Source organism: Berghia stephanieae, chromosome 9 (genome assembly GCF_034508935.2).
Source record: "Berghia stephanieae isolate SIO BIC M18660-M18661 chromosome 9, UCSD_Bste_1.3, whole genome shotgun sequence".
In the NCBI taxonomy this organism is placed as follows: domain Eukaryota; kingdom Metazoa; phylum Mollusca; class Gastropoda; order Nudibranchia; family Aeolidiidae; genus Berghia; species Berghia stephanieae.
The window spans coordinates 48,033,851-48,051,280 of NC_088368.1; the positions used below are offsets into that span (position 1 = coordinate 48,033,851).

At 39.6% G+C, this 17,430-nt stretch overlaps 1 protein-coding gene across 1 annotated transcript in view; it reads left to right on the forward strand.

The window, feature by feature from the left end:
• Positions 1-17,430, forward strand: part of LOC144979268 (uncharacterized) — a 34,496-nt gene that overhangs the window by 16,651 nt on the left and 415 nt on the right. The window contains exons 9-10 of the mRNA XM_078925882.1: positions 6,290-6,420; positions 15,824-15,911. Of these exons, the coding sequence (XP_078782008.1) occupies positions 6,290-6,420; positions 15,824-15,911 (219 nt within the window). The remainder of the gene's footprint in view (positions 1-6,289; positions 6,421-15,823; positions 15,912-17,430) is intronic.

Here is a 17,430-nt window from a genome sequence, read left to right on the forward strand (position 1 = left end):
CTACAGCCTCTTCTTGCTGTTTGGTATCTACAGCCTCTTTCTTGCTGTTTGGTATCTACAGCCTCTTTCTTGCTGTTTGGTATCTACAGCCTCTTTCTGCTGTTGGTATCTACAGCCTCTTTCTGCTGTTGGTATCTACAGCCTCTTCTTGCTGTTTGGTATCTACAGCCTCTTTCTTGCTGTTTGGTATCTACAGCCTCTTTCTTGCTCTTGGTATCTACAGCCTCTTTCTGCTGCTTGGTATCTACAGCCTCTTTCTTGCTGTTTGGTATCATTGTATCTACAGCCTCTTTCTTGCTGCTTGGTATCTACAGCCTCTTTCTTGCCTTTTGGTATCATTGTATCTACAGCCTCTTTCTTGCTGTTTGGTATCTACAGCTCTTTCTTGCTGTTTGGTATCTACAGCCTCTTTCATGCTGCTTGGTATCACAGCCTCTTTCTTGCTGTTTGGTATCTACAGCCTCTTTCTTGCTGTTGGTATCTACAGCCTCTTCTTGCTGCTTGGTATCTACAGCCTCTTCTTGCTGCTTGGTATCTACAGCCTCTTTCTTGCTGCTTGGTATCTACAGCCTCTTTCTTGCTGCTTAGTATCTACAGCCTCTTTCTTGCTGTTTGGTATCTACATCCTCTTCTTGCTGCTTGGTATCTACAGCCTCTTTCTTGCTGTTGGTATCTACAGCCTCTTTCTTGCTGTTTGGTATCTACAGCCTCTTTCTTGCTGTTTGGTATCTACAGCCTCTTTCTTGCTGCTTGGTATCTACAGCCTCTTTCTTGCTGTTTGGTATCTACAGCCTCTTTCTTGCTGTTTGGTATCTACAGCCTCTTTCTTGCTGTTTGGTATCTACAGCCTCTTTCTGCTGTTGTATCTACAGCCTCTTTCTTGCTGTTTGGTATCTACAGCCTCTTTCTTGCTGTTTGGTATCTACAGCCTCTTTCTTGCTGTTTGTATCTACAGCCTTTCTGCTGTTGTATCTACACCTCTTTCTTGCCTTTTGGTATCATTGATCTACAGCCTCTTCTTGCTGTTTGGTATCATTGGTATCTACAGCCTCTTTCTTGCTGCTTGGTATCTACAGCCTCTTTCTTGCTGTTGTATCATTGGTATCTACAGCCTCTTCTTGCTGCTTGGTATCTACAGCCTCTTTCTTGCCTTTTGGTATCATTGTATCTACAGCCTCTTTCTTGCTGTTTGGTATCTACAGCCTCTTTCTTGCTGTTTGGTATCTACAGCCTCTTTCTTGCTGTTTGGTATCTACAGCCTCTTTCTTGCTGTTTGTATCTACAGCCTCTTTCTTGCTGCTTGGTATCTACAGCCTCTTTCTTGCTGTTTGGTATCTACAGCCTCTTCTTGCTGTTTGGTATCTACAGCCTCTTTCTTGCTGTTTGGTATCTACAGCCTCTTTCTTGCTGTTTGGTATCTACAGCCTCTTTCTTGCTGTTTGGTATCTACAGCATCTTTCTTGCTGTTTGGTATCTACAGCCTCTTTCTTGCTGTTGGTATCTACAGCCTCTTCTTGCTGTTTGTATCTACAGCCTCTTTCTTGCTGTTGGTATCTACAGCCTCTTTCTTGCTGTTTGGTATCTACACCTCTTCTTGCTGTTGGTATCTACAGCCTCTTTCTTGCTGTTGTATCTACAGCCTCTTTCTTGCTGTTTGGTATCTACAGCCTCTTTCTTGCTGTTTGGTATCTACAGCCTCTTTCTTGCTGTGGTATCTACAGCCTCTTCTTGCTGTTTGGTATCTACAGCCTCTTTCTTGCTGTTTGGTATCTACAGCCTCTTTCTTGCTGTTTGGTATCTACAGCCTCTTTCTTGCTGTTTGGTATCTACAGCCTCTTTCTTGCTGTTTGGTATCTACAGCCTCTTTCTTGCTGTTTGGTATCTACAGCCTCTTTCTTGCTGTTTGGTATCTACAGCCTCTTCTTGCTGTTTGGTATCTACAGCCTCTTTCTTGCTGTTTGGTATCTACAGCCTCTTTCTTGCTGTTGGTATCTACAGCCTCTTTCTTGCTGTTTGGTATCTACAGCCTCTTTCTTGCTGTTTGGTATCTACAGCCTCTTTCTTGCTGTTTGGTATCTACAGCCTCTTTCTTGCTGTTTGGTATCTACAGCCTCTTCTTGCTGTTTGGTATCTACAGCCTCTTTCTTGCTGTTTGGTATCTACAGCCTCTTTCTTGCTGTTTGGTATCTACAGCCTCTTTCTTGCTGTTTGGTATCTACAGCCTCTTTCTTGCTGTTGGTATCTACAGCCTCTTTCTTGCTGTTTGGTATCTACAGCCTCTTTCTGCGTTGGTATCTACAGCCTCTTCTTGCTGTTGGTATCTACAGCCTCTTTCTTGCTGTTTGGTATCTACAGCCTCTTTCTTGCTGTTTGGTATCTACAGCCTCTTTCTTGCTGTTTGGTATCTACAGCTCTTCTTGCTTTTGGTATCTACAGCCTCTTTCTTGCTGTTTGGTATCTACAGCCTCTTTCTTGCTGTTTGGTATCTACAGCCTCTTTCTTGCTGTTTGGTACTACACTTTTCTGTGTTGATCACGCCTCTTTCTTGCTGTTTGGTATCTACAGCCTTTCTTGCTTTTGGTATCTACAGCTCTTTCTTGCTGTTTGGTATCTACAGCCTCTTTCTTGCTGTTTGGTATCTACAGCCTCTTCTTGCTGTTGGTATCTACAGCCCTTTCTTGCGTTGGTATCTACAGCCTCTTTCTGCTTTTGGTATCATTGTTGTACAGCCTCTTTCTTGCTTGTTGGTATCTACAGCCCTTTCTTGCGTTTGGTATCTACAGCCTCTTTCTTGCTGTTTGGTATCTACAGCCTCTTTCTTGCTTTTGGTATCTACAGCCTCTTTCTTGCTTTGCATTGGTATCTACAGCCTCTTTCTTGCTGTTTGGTATCTACAGCCTCTTCTTGCTGTTTGGTATCTACAGCTCTTTCTTGCTGTTTGGTATCTACAGCCTCTTTCTTGCTGTTTGGTATCTACAGCCTCTTTCTGCTGTTGGTATCTACAGCCTCTTTCTTGCTTTTGGTATCTACAGCCTCTTTCTTGCTGTTGGTATCTACAGCCTCTTTCTTGCTGTTGGTATCTACAGCCTCTTTCTTGCTGTTGGTATCTACAGCCTCTTTCTTGCTGTTTGGTATCTACAGCCTCTTTCTGCTGTTTGGTATCTACAGCCTCTTTCTTGCTGTTTGGATATTACAGCCCTTCTTGCTGTTTGGACTACAGCCTCTTTCTTGCTGTTGGTATTACACCTCTTCATTGCTGTTTGGTATCTAGCCTCTTCTTGGTTTGGTATCTACAGCCTCTTTCTGCTGTTGGTATCTACAGCTTCTTCTTGCTGTTTGGTAACTACAGCATCTTTCTTGCTGCTTGGAACTAGCTCTTCTGTGCTTTATCAAAGCCTCTTTCTTGCGTTCGATCCAGCTCTTCTTGCTGTGGTATCTACACTCTTCTAGCTGACATTAGTACACAGCTCTATTTTGTTTGTATTACATTTTCTTTGTTTGGGTTCTACAGTTTCTTGTTTTGGTTCTACACTTTTTTGCTGCTGAGTACAACACCTTCATGCTGATTGGTACTACAGCTCTTTTCTGCTTGTATCAACAGGCTTTCTTTATGGACACAGCCCTTTCTGCTGGACTACAGCTTTCAGCTGTTTAGTATTACCAACCTCGTTTCGCTGTTTGGTATCACAAGCTTTTCTGGTGTTATAAAAGTACTAACAGCCTCTTTCATGTGTTTGTAAAATAGTCACCACGTGCTTAAGTGCTGTCGTGTTGTAAACTCACAGTCTGTTTGCGTTTGTATTACACCTCTTTCTGCTGTTTGGTATCTACAGCCTCTTTCTTGCTGTTGGTATCTACAGCCTCTTGTGTGCGTGTTTGATATCTACAGCCTCTTTCTTGCTGTTGGTATTCGCTTTCTTCAGGTTTGGTACTAAGCCTCTTTCTTGCTGCTTGGTATCTACAGCCTCTTTCTTGCTGTTTGGTATCTACAGCCTCTTTCTTGCTGTTTGGTATCTACAGCCTCTTTCTTGCTGTTTGGTATCTACAGCCTCTTTCTTGCTGTTTGGTATCTACAGCCTCTTTCTTGCTGTTTGGTATCTACAGCCTCTTTCTTGCTGTTTGGTATCTACAGCCTCTTTCTTGCTGTTTGGTATCTACAGCCTCTTTCTTGCTGTTTGGTATCTACAGCCTCTTTCTTGCTGTTTGGTATCTACAGCCTCTTTCTTGCTGTTTGGTATCTACAGCCTCTTTCTTGCTGTTTGGTATCTACAGCCTCTTTCTTGCTGTTTGGTATCTACAGCCTCTTTCTTGCTGTTTGGTATCTACAGCCTCTTTCTTGCTGCTTGGTATCTACAGCCTCTTTCTTGCTGCTTGGTATCTACAGCCTTTTCTTGCTGTTGGTATCTACAGCCTCTTTCTTGCTGTTTGGTATCTACAGCCTCTTTCTTGCTGTTTGGTATCTACACCTCTTTCTTGCTGTTGGTATCTACAGCCTCTTTCTTGCTGTTGGTATCTACAGCCTCTTTCTTGCTGTTTGGTATCTACAGCCTCTTTCTTGCTGTTTGGTATCTACAGCCTCTTTCTTGCTGTTGGTATCTACAGCCTCTTTCTTGCTGTTGGTACTACAGCCTCTTTCTTGCTGTTTGGTATCTACAGCCTCTTTCTTGCTGTTGGTATCTACAGCCTCTTTCTTGCTTTTGGTATCTACAGCCTCTTTCTTGCTGTTTGGTATCTACAGCCTCTTTCTTGCTGTTTGGTATCTACAGCCTCTTCTTGCTGCTTGGTATCTACAGCCTCTTTCTTGCTGTTGGTATCTACAGCCTCTTTCTTGCTGTTGGTATCTACAGCCTCTTTCTTGCTGTTTGGATATTTATCTACAGCCTCTTTCTTGCTGCTTTGGTATCTACAGCCTCTTTCTTGCTGTCTTGGTATCTACAGCCTCTTTCTTGCTGTTTGGTATCTACAGCCTCTTTCTTGCTGTTGGTATCTACAGCCTCTTTCTGCTGTTGGTATCTACAGCCTCTTTCTTGCTGTTTGGTATCTACAGCCTCTTTCTTGCTGTTGGTATCTACAGCCTCTTTCTTGCTGTTGGTATCTACAGCCTTTTCTTGCTGCTTGGTATCTACAGCCTCTTTCTTGCTGCTTGTATCTACAGCCTCTTTCTGCTGCTTGTATCTACAGCGTCTTTCTGCTGTTTGGTATCTACACCTCTTTCTTGCTGCTTGGTATCTACAGCTCTTTCTTGCTGTTTGGTATCTACAGCCTCTTTCTTGCTGCTTGGTATCTACAGCCTCTTTCTTGCTGTTTGGTATCTACACCTCTTTCTTGCTGCTTGGTATCTACAGCCCTTTCTTGCTGTTGGTATTACAGCCTCTTCTTGCTGTTGGTATCTACAGCCTCTTCTTGCTGTTTGGTAATCTACAGCCTCTTCTTGCTGTTTGGTATCTACAGCCTCTTTCTTGCTGTTTGGTACTACAGCCTCTTTCTTGCTGTTTGGTACTACAGCCTCTTTCTTGCTGTTTGGTATCTACAGCCTCTTTCTTGCTGTTTGGTATCTACAGCCTCTTCTTGCCTTTTGGTATCTGGCTACAGCCTCTTTCTTGCTGTTTGGTAATCTACAGCCTCTTTCTTGCTGCTTGGTATCTACAGCCCTCTCTGCTGTTGTTATTGGTATCTACAGCCTCTTTCTTGCTGCTTGGTATCTACAGTCCTCTTTCTTGCTGTTGGTATAGTATCTACAGCCTCTTTCTTGCTGTTGGTATCTACAGCCTCTTTCTTGCTGTTTGGTATCTACAGCCTCTTTCTTGCTGTTTGGTATCTACAGCCTCTTTCTTGCTGTTTGGTATCTACAGCCTCTTTCTTGCTGTTGGTATCTACAGCCTCTTTCTTGCTGTTTGGGTTCGAGCCTCACTCGGCGCATGGTTGAGTCCTTGGAAAGGGCTCTTTACTCACATTCTCTCACCGTACTCAGGTGTAAATTGAGTACCTGGCCGTTACCAGCGTTGTCTCTGTCGGAAAAAATGTAATATCTCTTAACACTAACAGGCATCATGTCTCATCAACAAAATATGAAAATAGTATTGCAACATTATGACATGAAAAGATAAAACTTTAAGCGAGATTTGAACGTTATCAACGAATCCGAGCATCTCACGTGTGATGGGAGAGAGTTCCAAAAATAGCTTTAAGCGGGTTTGGTGAAAAATGCACTATATAAATGCTTAATTTTTAATTAATTAATTTTTTTTGTTGGTTGTATTCTTTTTGATGATTTCATCATATTTTTCAGGCATGGCCGAGATGAGGAACAGAAAAACCAATCCAATCCTAAGACTTCGTGAACTGAATCCAGTCATGAAATTTACAAACTTCAAGAAAACAGGGCTTTCCTATGCCCCTATCCATTCTGCATGGCTAGAGGTGGGTGTCAGGTGTTTAAGTAAAATAGTCACCAACCAGTGCTAGAGGTGGGTGTCAGGTGTTTAAGTAAAATAGCCACCAACCAGTGCTAGAGGTGGGTGTCTAGGTGTTTAAGTAAAATAGTCACCAACCAGTGCTTGAGGTGGGTGTCAGGTGTTTAAGTAAAATAGTCACCAACCAGTGCTAGAGGTGGGTGTCAGGTGTTTAAGTAAAATAGTCACCAACCAGTGCTAGAGGTGGGTGTCAGGTGTTTAAGTAAAATAGTCACCAACCAGTGCTAGAGGTGGGTGTCAGGTGTTTAAGTAAAATAGTCACCAACCAGTGCTAGAGGTGGGTGTCTAGGTGTTTAAGTATAATAGTCACCAACCAGTGCTTGAGGTGGGTGTCAGGTGTTTAAGTAAAATAGTCACCAACCAGTGCTAGAGGTGGGTGTCAGGTGTTTAAGTAAAATAGTCACCAACCAGTGCTAGAGGTGGGTGTCTAGGTGTTTAAGTAAAATAGTCACCAACCAGTGCTAGAGGTGGGTGTCTAGGTGTTTAAGTATAATAGTCACCAACCAGTGCTTGAGGTGGGTGTCAGGTGTTTAAGTAAAATAGTCACCAACCAGTGCTAGAGTGGGTGTCTAGGTGTTTAAGTAAAATAGTCACCAACCAGTGCTAGAGGTGGGTGTCAGGTGTTTAAGTAAAATAGTCACCAACCAGTGCTAGAGGTGGGTGTCAGGTGTTTAAGTAAAATAGTCACCAACCAGTGCTAGAGGTGGGTGTCAGGTGTTTAAGTAAAATAGTCACCAGTGTTCCATTGTACACATTGTCGTGGCTACAGTCCAACCAAAGAGGTGGGTGTCAGGTGTTTAAGTAAAACAGTCACCAGTGTTCCATTGTACACATTGTCGTGGCTACAGTCCAACCAAAGAGGTGGGTGTCAGGTGTTTAAGTAAAATAGTCACCAGTGTTCCATTGTACACATTGTCGTGGCTACAGTCCAACCAAAGAGGTGGGTGTCAGGTGTTTAAGTAAAATAGTCACCAGTGTTCCATTGTACACATTGTCGTGGCTACAGTCCAACCAAAGAGTGGGTGTCAGGGGTTTAAGTAAAATAGTCACCAGGGTTCCATTGTACACATTGTCGTGGCTACAGTCCAACCAAAGAGGTTGGTGTCAGGTGTTTAAGTAAAATAGTCACCAGTGTTCCATTGTACACATTGTCGTGGCTACACTCCAACCAAAGAGGTGGGTGTCAGGTGTTTAAGTAAAATAGTCACCAGTGTTCCATTGTACACATTGTCGTGGCTACAGTCCCAACCAAAGAGGTGGGTGTCAGGTGTTTAAGTAAAACAGTCACCAGTGTTCCATTGTACACATTGTCGTGGCTACAGTCCAACCAAAGAGGTGGGTGTCAGATGTTTAAGTAAAATAGTCACCAGTGTTCCATTGTACACATTGTCGTGGCTACAGTCCAACCAAAGAGGTGGGTGTCAGGTGTTTAAGTAAAATAGTCACCAGTGTTCCATTGTCCACATTGTCGTGGCTACAGTCCAACCAAAGAGGTGGGTGTCAGGTGTTTAAGTAAAATAGTCACCAGTGTTCCATTGTACACATTGTCGTGGCTACAGTCCAACCAAAGAGGTGTGGTGTCAGGTGTTTAAGTAAAATAGTCACCAGTGTTCCATTGTACACATTGTCGTGGCTACAGTCCAACCAAAGAGGTGGGTGTCAGGTGTTTAAGTAAAATAGTCACCAGTGTTCCATTGTCCACATTGTCGTGGCTACAGTCCAACCAAAGAGGTGGGTGTCAGGTGTTTAAGTAAAATAGTCACCAGTGTTCCATTGTACACATTGTCAACAACAAGATATGAAGTGAGTAGAAAAGTGCCAGAAGACAATAGAGAATAAAAAAAATTTTTTGCGGCGGTGGTGGGGTTTGAACCTGCGACCTTATTGGTACGACAACTCCGCCTGACAGGTGAGAGCGTGGCTCTACCGTGTGAGCTATCCACGAACACAAAAATATTCGTTTCAAACCCAAAGTCATTTCTAGATCCCTCTCTCACCCACTTCTTGAGATCGCCGATTCGTTCACCACCATCGCGAAGTAATTTTGACCAGCAGTTAAGCTTAATAGCCAATATTCTCATCACAAACATATAACATAGAAACGATTGAGACATGGAGTATGCTCCGGTGTATGGGGTGAATTTTTAATTCAGAAAAGTGAGTGGAGCAGGCACTTATGTTGGTAACAACAAGATATGAAGTGAGTAGAAAAGTGCCAGAAGACAATAGAGAATAAAAAAAAAATTTTCGCGGCGGTGGTGGGGTTTGAACCTGCGACCTTATTGGTACGACAACTCTGCCTGGCAGGTGAGAGCGTGGCTCTACCGTGTGAGCTATCCACGAACACAAAAATATTCGTTTCAAACCCAAAGTCATTTCTAGATCCCTCTCTCACCCACTTCTTGAGATCGCCGATTCGTTCACCACCATCGCGAAGTAATTTTGACCAGCAGTTAAGCTTAATAGCCAATATTCTCATCACAAACATATAACATAGAAACGGTTGAGACATGGAGTATGCTCCGGTGTATGGGGTGAATTTTTAATTCAGAAAAGTCACCAGTGTTCCATTGTACACATTGTCGTGGCTACAGTCCAACCAAAGAGGTGGGTGTCAGGTGTTTAAGTAAAATAGTCACCAGTGTTCCATTGTACACATTGTCGTGGCTACAGTCCAACCAAAGAGGTGGGTGTCAGGTGTTTAAGTAAAATAGTCACCATTGTACACATTGTCGTGGCTACAGTCCAACCAATTTATCTTTTTACACGTTTGTTATTATTTCATTTTTTAAACATTTTAAAATTAATTAATCACAATTGTTGTACCTACATGTTGCCAGGTAATTGTTATATCATTATGATGCTAATCTGACAAGTCCAAAAGGCCACGACCATGAAGGATGAGACCTGGGACGTCTGAAGCCCATCAAAAACTAGGGCTTTTTACAGGCTTATCTCTCTCCTTACCGATCATTTCAGCATTCCCCCAAAATGCCAGGCTTACCCAGCAGAAAAATTATTTTTTTAAAACTCAATCAATCTCTCTACAAAACAACTTTATGTTCTTATTAATTAAACAAAGATCATTCTTCAAAGTTTGTGAATTACAAAATAAATCTGAATTTTAAAAAAATGTATTTTGTGTCGTAACAAATGTGACGATTTTGCATGGGTGCCAGTTTTCTGGTTCCTGCTGGAATTCCGTTTAGCAGTATCTCGAAGTCAAATATCTCTGGTTTCAGTGTCCATCACTAATTTTTTCAAAAAATGTTGAGGGAGTACCTCTGGTACTCTCTGTCTCTCTCTCTCTCTCTCTCTCTCTCTGTTCTTTGGCTCCCCTAGAGAGAGACAACTGCACTGTGAGTATTTCACTATGTATTATAAGTTGGTTTTAAAATCAAATTAATTTCCTCATTGAGTCAATATGTTTGCTGTGTAATCATTTAATAATGGTATAAAAACGGTGATGAAATAAGAGTAAAGTTTAGGCCGCATTTTCAGTGGGAACATTTTCAGGTTTGGCAAAGTGTCGAGATTTTAGTTTCAGGTTTCAGCACTTCTTCCTGCTAGCACCCATGCGATTTTGCTGCAGGTGGTAAGGATAGGGTTAAAAACGAGGGTTAAAAACGAGGGTTAAAAACGAGGGCTTATTAAAGGCTTGCCAAGCGGAATGATGTCTTTTATTTTAAAACGATCTGAGGTCCAAAATACCATGTGGGAATGTTGACTTCAAGGCAACAGATTGTAAAACAACAATTTAAAAAGAGGGGGACGGGGTTGAGGGGGAAAGTTTAAAGTTCAAGGTCATTAAATATCGTCTCCACCTAAATGAGAATCTGCGTAGCCAGATATATAATAAGTGTCACAGTAATTTCAAGATTTTCATACCCTCTACTAGCTTGATGTAAATGTCGCTGCTCGAAGCTCGAAGAAATAAATAACAATGTGAAATTGAATGTACGCTTCAATTTAATTACAAAAACAGATGAAATAGATGTTTCAGGTTTCCTCTTTATCAAATAAGCAGGATGAGTGAAACAATCGTCCGTAGTGTTTTCATTCATCCTGTTTTGTTGATAAAGGGGAAACCCGAAACGTCCATTTCATTTGAAGCTTACATTCAATTTGACATTGTTATCTGCTAGCTTGATAAGTCTCCATAAATTCAACAAATATTAAATTTGAAATTTTGGATTGGTTGCATATGTTGAAAATATGATTTTATGGGTAAAATTATGAGGGAGGGAAACAGTCGAATGTGTAGATAGAATGCGCTTGGCCAAGGAGTTCACAACATTGCCATCCGGAAGTATAACGGACCAACACACAAACTCTGTGTAACCATGAACTTTTATAGTCTGGTTAATACAATTTAGTGAGAACAACTCACAAACGCGGATGGCAAAAACAATAACAAAGGCTTGAGTGACGTCATCTTCGAACTATCTATAGTTAGAATTTTGGGCCGCAAAAAATGCAGATGACAGATACTTGTGTCAGGATGAGACTTGTAGGTGATTTCAAACTATGTACTGATAGTGTGCTCTTGGAATCTACATATGTTTCCTATTTTAACCAATTCCCCTTTGTCTTACCTTTTCTTGGGTGCTTTAATTGTAATTCTAGAACTTTTTACTATCCCATTTTCTTCCTTTTTACTGGCGCTGCCATGACCTAAGTGTGTTGCAAGTACAGTAAAACCCTTAAGAAACAAACTTAGAACTTTTAATACAGTGGCCCAGACGAATGGAAATCTTTGCCTCCCCATTAAAGCATACCTACCAGGTACCCCGATCAAATCGGATTTACCCCGATTTTTAAAAAAAATTTCCTCATCCCGCCGGATTTTGGGAAACTCCGATTTTTTAATGAATTAATTGAAAAAAAAAAAAATGTTCAACATTTAAAATTTTTTTTTTTAAATATCATTGGAAGCCACTTGCTTGCCTGTATGATTTTCTGATTGATAGAATCCGTTTTGTTTTCTCCCTGACTGAAGGAAAGGATTGTCATTTACAATTACACATCATTATTCAGACCTCACCTTGGCACATCCATCATACCTCATACCATTGGTCAGCCAGTTCACCTCAACAATTGTTGCTTGCGGGTTATAGATCTATTTATAGTTGCTTGCGGGTTATAGATCTATTTATAGTTGCTTGCGGGTTATAGATCTATTTATAGTTGCTTGCGGGTTATAGATCTATTTATAGTTGCTTGCGGGTTATAGATCTATTTATAGTTGCTTGCGGGTTATAGATCTATTTATAGTTGCTTGCGGGTTATAGATCTATTTATTGTTGCTTGCGGGTTATAGATCTATTTATAGTTGCTTGCGGGTTATAGATCTATTTATAGTTGCTTGCGGGTTATAGATCTATTTATAGTTGCTTGCGGGTTATAGATCTATTTATAGATGCTTGCGCCGCAATGCCTAGGGTAAATTTATTTATTTTTTTTCCTCTTAACATTGCTTACCCCTACTTTTTTTCCTCTTAACATTGCTTACCCCTACTTTTTTTCCTCTTAACATTGCTTACCCCTACTTTTTTTCCTCTTAACATTGCTTACCCCTACTTTTTTTCCACTTAACATTGCTTACCCCTACTTTTTTTCCTCTTAACATTGCTTACCCCTACTTTTTTTTCCACTTAACATTGCTTACCCCTACTTTTTTTCCTCTTAACATTGCTTACCCTTACTTTTTTTCCACTTAACATTGCTTACCCCTACTTTTTTTCCTCTTAACATTGCTTACCCCTACTTTTTTTCCTCTTAACATTGCTTACCCCTACTTTTTTTCCTCTTAACATTGCTTACCCTTACTTTTTTTCCACTTAACATTGCTTACCCCTACTTTTTTTCCTCTTAACATTGCTTACCCCTACTTTTTTTCCTCTTAACATTGCTTACCCCTACTTTTTTTCCTCTTAACATTGCTTACCCCTACTTTTTTTCCTCTTAACATTGCTTACCCCTACTTTTTTTCCTCTTAACATTGCTTACCCCTACTTTTTTTCCTCTTAACATTGCTTACCCCTACTTTTTTTCCTCTTAACATTGCTTACCCCTACTTTTTTTCCTCTTAACATTGCTTACCCCTACTTTTTTTCCTCTTAACATTGCTTACCCCTACTTTTTTTCCTCTTAACATTGCTTACCCCTACTTTTTTTCCTCTTAACATTGCTTACCCCTACTTTTTTTCCTCTTAACATTGCTTACCCCTACTTTTTTTCCTCTTAACATTGCTTACCCCTACTTTTTTTCCTCTTAACATTGCTTACCCCTACTTTTTTTCCTCTTAACATTGCTTACCCCTACTTTTTTTCCTCTTAACATTGCTTACCCCTACTTTTTTTCCTCTTAACATTGCTTACCCCTACTTTTTTTCCTCTTAACATTGCTTACCCCTACTTTTTTTCCACTTAACATTGCTTACCCCTACTTTTTTTCCTCTTAACATTGCTTACCCCTACTTTTTTTCCTCTTAACATTGCTTACCCCTACTTTTTTTCCTCTTAACATTGCTTACCCCTACTTTTTTTCCACTTAACATTGCTTACCCCTACTTTTTTTCCACTTAACATTGCTTACCCCTACTTTTTTTCCACTTAACATTGCTTACCCCTACTTTTTTTCCACTTAACATTGCTTACCCCTACTTTTTTTCCACTTAACATTGCTTACCCCTACTTTTTTTCCTCTTAACATTGCTTACCCCTACTTTTTTTCCACTTAACATTGCTTACCCCTACTTTTTTTCCACTTAACATTGCTTACCCCTACTTTTTTTCCACTTAACATTGCTTACCCCTACTTTTTTTCCACTTAACATTGCTTACCCCTACTTTTTTTCCACTTAACATTGCTTACCCCTACTTTTTTTCCACTTAACATTGCTTACCCCTACTTTTTTTCCACTTAACATTGCTTACCCCTACTTTTTTTCCACTTAACATTGCTTACCCCTACTTTTTTTCCACTTAACATTGCTTACCCCTACTTTTTTTCCACTTAACATTGCTTACCCCTACTTTTTTTCCTCTTAACATTGCTTACCCCTACTTTTTTTCCACTTAACATTGCTTACCCCTACTTTTTTTCCACTTAACATTGCTTACCCCTACTTTTTTTCCTCTTAACATTGCTTACCCCTACTTTTTTTCCTCTTAACATTGCTTACCCCTACTTTTTTTCCACTTAACATTGCTTACCCCTACTTTTTTTCCACTTAACATTGCTTACCCCTACTTTTTTTCCACTTAACATTGCTTACCCCTACTTTTTTTCCCTTAACATTGCTTACCCCTACTTTTTTTTCCTCTTAACATTGCTTACCCCTACTTTTTTTCCTCTTAACATTGCTTACCCTACTTTTTTTCCTCTTAACATTGCTTACCCTACTTTTTTTCCTCTTAACATTGCTTACCCCTACTTTTTTTCCTCTTAACATTGCTTACCCCTACTTTTTTTCCTCTTAACATTGCTTACCCCTACTTTTTTTCCTCTTAACATTGCTTACCCCTACTTTTTTTCCTCTTAACATTGCTTACCCTACTTTTTTTCCTCTTAACATTGCTTACCCTACTTTTTTTCCTCTTAACATTGCTTACCCCTACTTTTTTTCCTCTTAACATTGCTTACCCCTACTTTTTTTCCTCTTAACATTGCTTACCCCTACTTTTTTTCCTCTTAACATTGCTTACCCTTACTTTTTTTCCTCTTAATATTGCTTACCCCTACTTTTTTTCCTCTTAACATTGCTTACCCCTACTTTTTTTCCCTAGAATATTTTTTTTTTTATCTTTGAAGAAGCCTCCTATTTTTTTTCACTATGGGTTGGCAGGTATGTTAAAGACCAATATGATCAGAATCCACTTATAAACAAAATCTGAAAATCATACCATAAATCATACTTTTAATTTCATTTTCACTGGAATATACTTTTAAATACAAATTTGTTTTGAATTTATGTCATATCAGCGCCAGTAAAAAGGAAGAAAATGGGATAGTAAAAAGTTCTAGAATTACAATTAAAGTATCCAAGAAAAAGAAAGCCAAAGGGGGAATAGTTGAAATAGGGATTAGATGTCGATTCCAAGAGTACACCGTCAGTGTACTTACAGGCCTGTAAATCTTCTGTCTATTGTCGAAGGATTTCTGAAAAATTAGATTTTATTCCGTTTCAAATGCTGACCGACTTTAAAAAAAAAAAGAAAAATGTTATTTGTCGCATCAAAGACAAAACAAAACTTACCGTCTATCGGTTAGCTATAATATTATCATGCCACCTACATGCTCCGCTAGACGTGGATGTATTCACTGTCTGGCTACTGTGCCACAGCCAGCGAGAGAGGGTCACAAAGTTCGCACGAGTCGTCTTCACACACACACACACACCTAGTCAGTAAATAACGCACACACAGAAGTGTGTCGAACCTGATCGGAAGGTTTCTCTCTATTTTGCTACCGACACACATGCATATCTCCGGTTCTTTTCTCAGTCTCTATATTTCTTTGGTTCCGTCCCAATGTGAGACGGAAAAAAATTAATGCGAAATAATTATTTATTTTCTTCGAAATATATATTCTTCTTCGAAAGCTCTCACACAACCGCACCAGCTCTTCTTCTTCTTCTTCTTCTTCTTCTTCTTCTTCTTCTTCTTCTTCTTCTTCTTCTTCTTCTTCTTCTTCTTCTTCTTCTTCTTCTTCTTCTTCTTCTTCTTCTTCTTCTTCTTCTTCTTCTTCTTCTTCAAGAATTAATCCAAATAAACGAAAGAATCAGCGTAAACATTTAACACAAACAGGAGCGAAGTTACACATCCTTCAAAAGGGTAGGAATTGTTCTCTTCCTTTCATTTTACAACTCAGACCTGGGCCCTCAAATAATTGGGAATTTTTTTTTGGTACCATACAATAAGGACCTCATTATAAATAAGTAGGGGAAAGTGACATGATTTGACTAGTCAATTGACGTGTCATATCTGTGTTGTATCCATATTTTTGTCCTGTTGTGTCTATTTTCGCGTGTTCAAAAAGTTCCAACAATTTTTTCACCAACCATGTACTTAGTGGCTGATGTAATTGATGCCTTTTGAGCTGTTCCAGGTGAAAAGACGCGATATAAATAAATTTCATGATTATTCTACACTAGCCACAGTCAAATAGAGAACTAGTCAGTGTCAGGGTTTTGTGGGTGAATTGGTCTCGCATCGACGTTCATTTGATTCCCTTCTGTCCTAGATGGTTTTGGCCTTTTGATTAGCTTCTTTCATATATCGATATCGAATGATAACAGTGACAACGGTTGATTTTTAGATGCCTTCTCATTCCCATTTTGTCTCAGATGGACTGGAAGAAAATTCGGGGCAAAGGAACAACCAGGAAGTTGGCCATGTGTCACGCTGCCAGGAAAGCCATTCAGCTAATTCAAGGTATGATCCAGCAACCGCTTTTAAAACAAATGTAGCCTACACCAGAGAAATTATGCTAAACATTTTATGATTCTAGCTGTCCTTCAGACAGAACCATTTGGCCCATGGAGCCAAAGTTTATTCCAGTTTCTATAGCAATTGCTTGCTACCCTTTGGATAGGATGGTAGTATCTTGTGAAGTGCTTTTCTCTAGATCTAACAGATCTAACTAGCAAATCACCGGTCAGTGGAAATGGGGTCCAAAAACAAATGTGGAATGCACTCGGGACTCGGGATTGTAGAAGTTATCCTGAAAAATTGTTTGAAAAAAGTGCCTGCTCCACTCACTTTTCTGAATTAACAATTCACCCCCATATACCGGAGCATACTCAATGTCTCAATCGTTTCTATGTTATATGTTTGTGTTGAGAATACTGGCTATTAAGCTTAACTGCTGGCCAAACTAACTTCGCATTGGTTGTGTGGTGAACCCACTACCTCCAGTAGTCGGTGAGAGAGGGATCTAGTAATGAATGACCTGATACAATTTTTTTTGGGTTCGTGGATAGCTCATACGGTAGAGTCACGCTCTCACCGGCCAGGGGGAGTTGTCATACCATTAAGGTCACGGGTTCAAACCCCATCAACCGCCGAAAAAATTTTTATTCTCTATTGTCTTCTGGCACTTTCTACTCTCTCTTCATCTCTTGTTGTAAAAAGTGAGTAGTTTTTGAGACAGACGTGCCAGACGTTTCTCGTGTCCTATTCGTGGCACTGTGGGGTAGAAATGTAGCCCAGACTGTCATATCATTGTTATCATAATAATAATAATAATAATAATAATAATAATAATAATAGTAATAATAATAATAATAGTAATAATAATAATAATAATAATAATAATAATAATAATAATAATAATAATAATAATAATAATAATAATAATAATAATAATAATAGTAATAATAATAATAATAATAATAATAATAATAATAGTAATAATAATAATAATAATAATATATAATAATAATAATAATTATTATTTATCTTTATTGTCTTCAAAATAGTGACAATTTGTCATTTGTTTACAAATTTATGACAATACAATATTTTAAAGAACATACATTACATAATATATTGGCATATATACACACACTCACACACATACACACTAGTAACATCGTAGTCATTGTCACCATCATCGTCATCAACATCATCATCGTCGTCGACATTATCATCATCGTCTTGAGTTTGAGCTTTTATATAGTGCAATATCCACTAAACGTGCTCAAGCACTTTACAAAGGGTTCTTGACCAACAGCAAAACGTAACATGTAGAACGAGGCATGACGCCTTCAGAGACAACGTTGTTAACGGCCAGGTACTCATTTTACAGTACGGTGAGAGAATGTGAGTAAAGAGCCTTTCGGGCTCGCCCACTTTGGGTGTCAATCAAGTGCTCTACCAACCGAACTATCAGGAACCCTATCCGAAAACTCAGGGTTTATTTCAACAGGTTAAATAATTTTCACTACTTCAG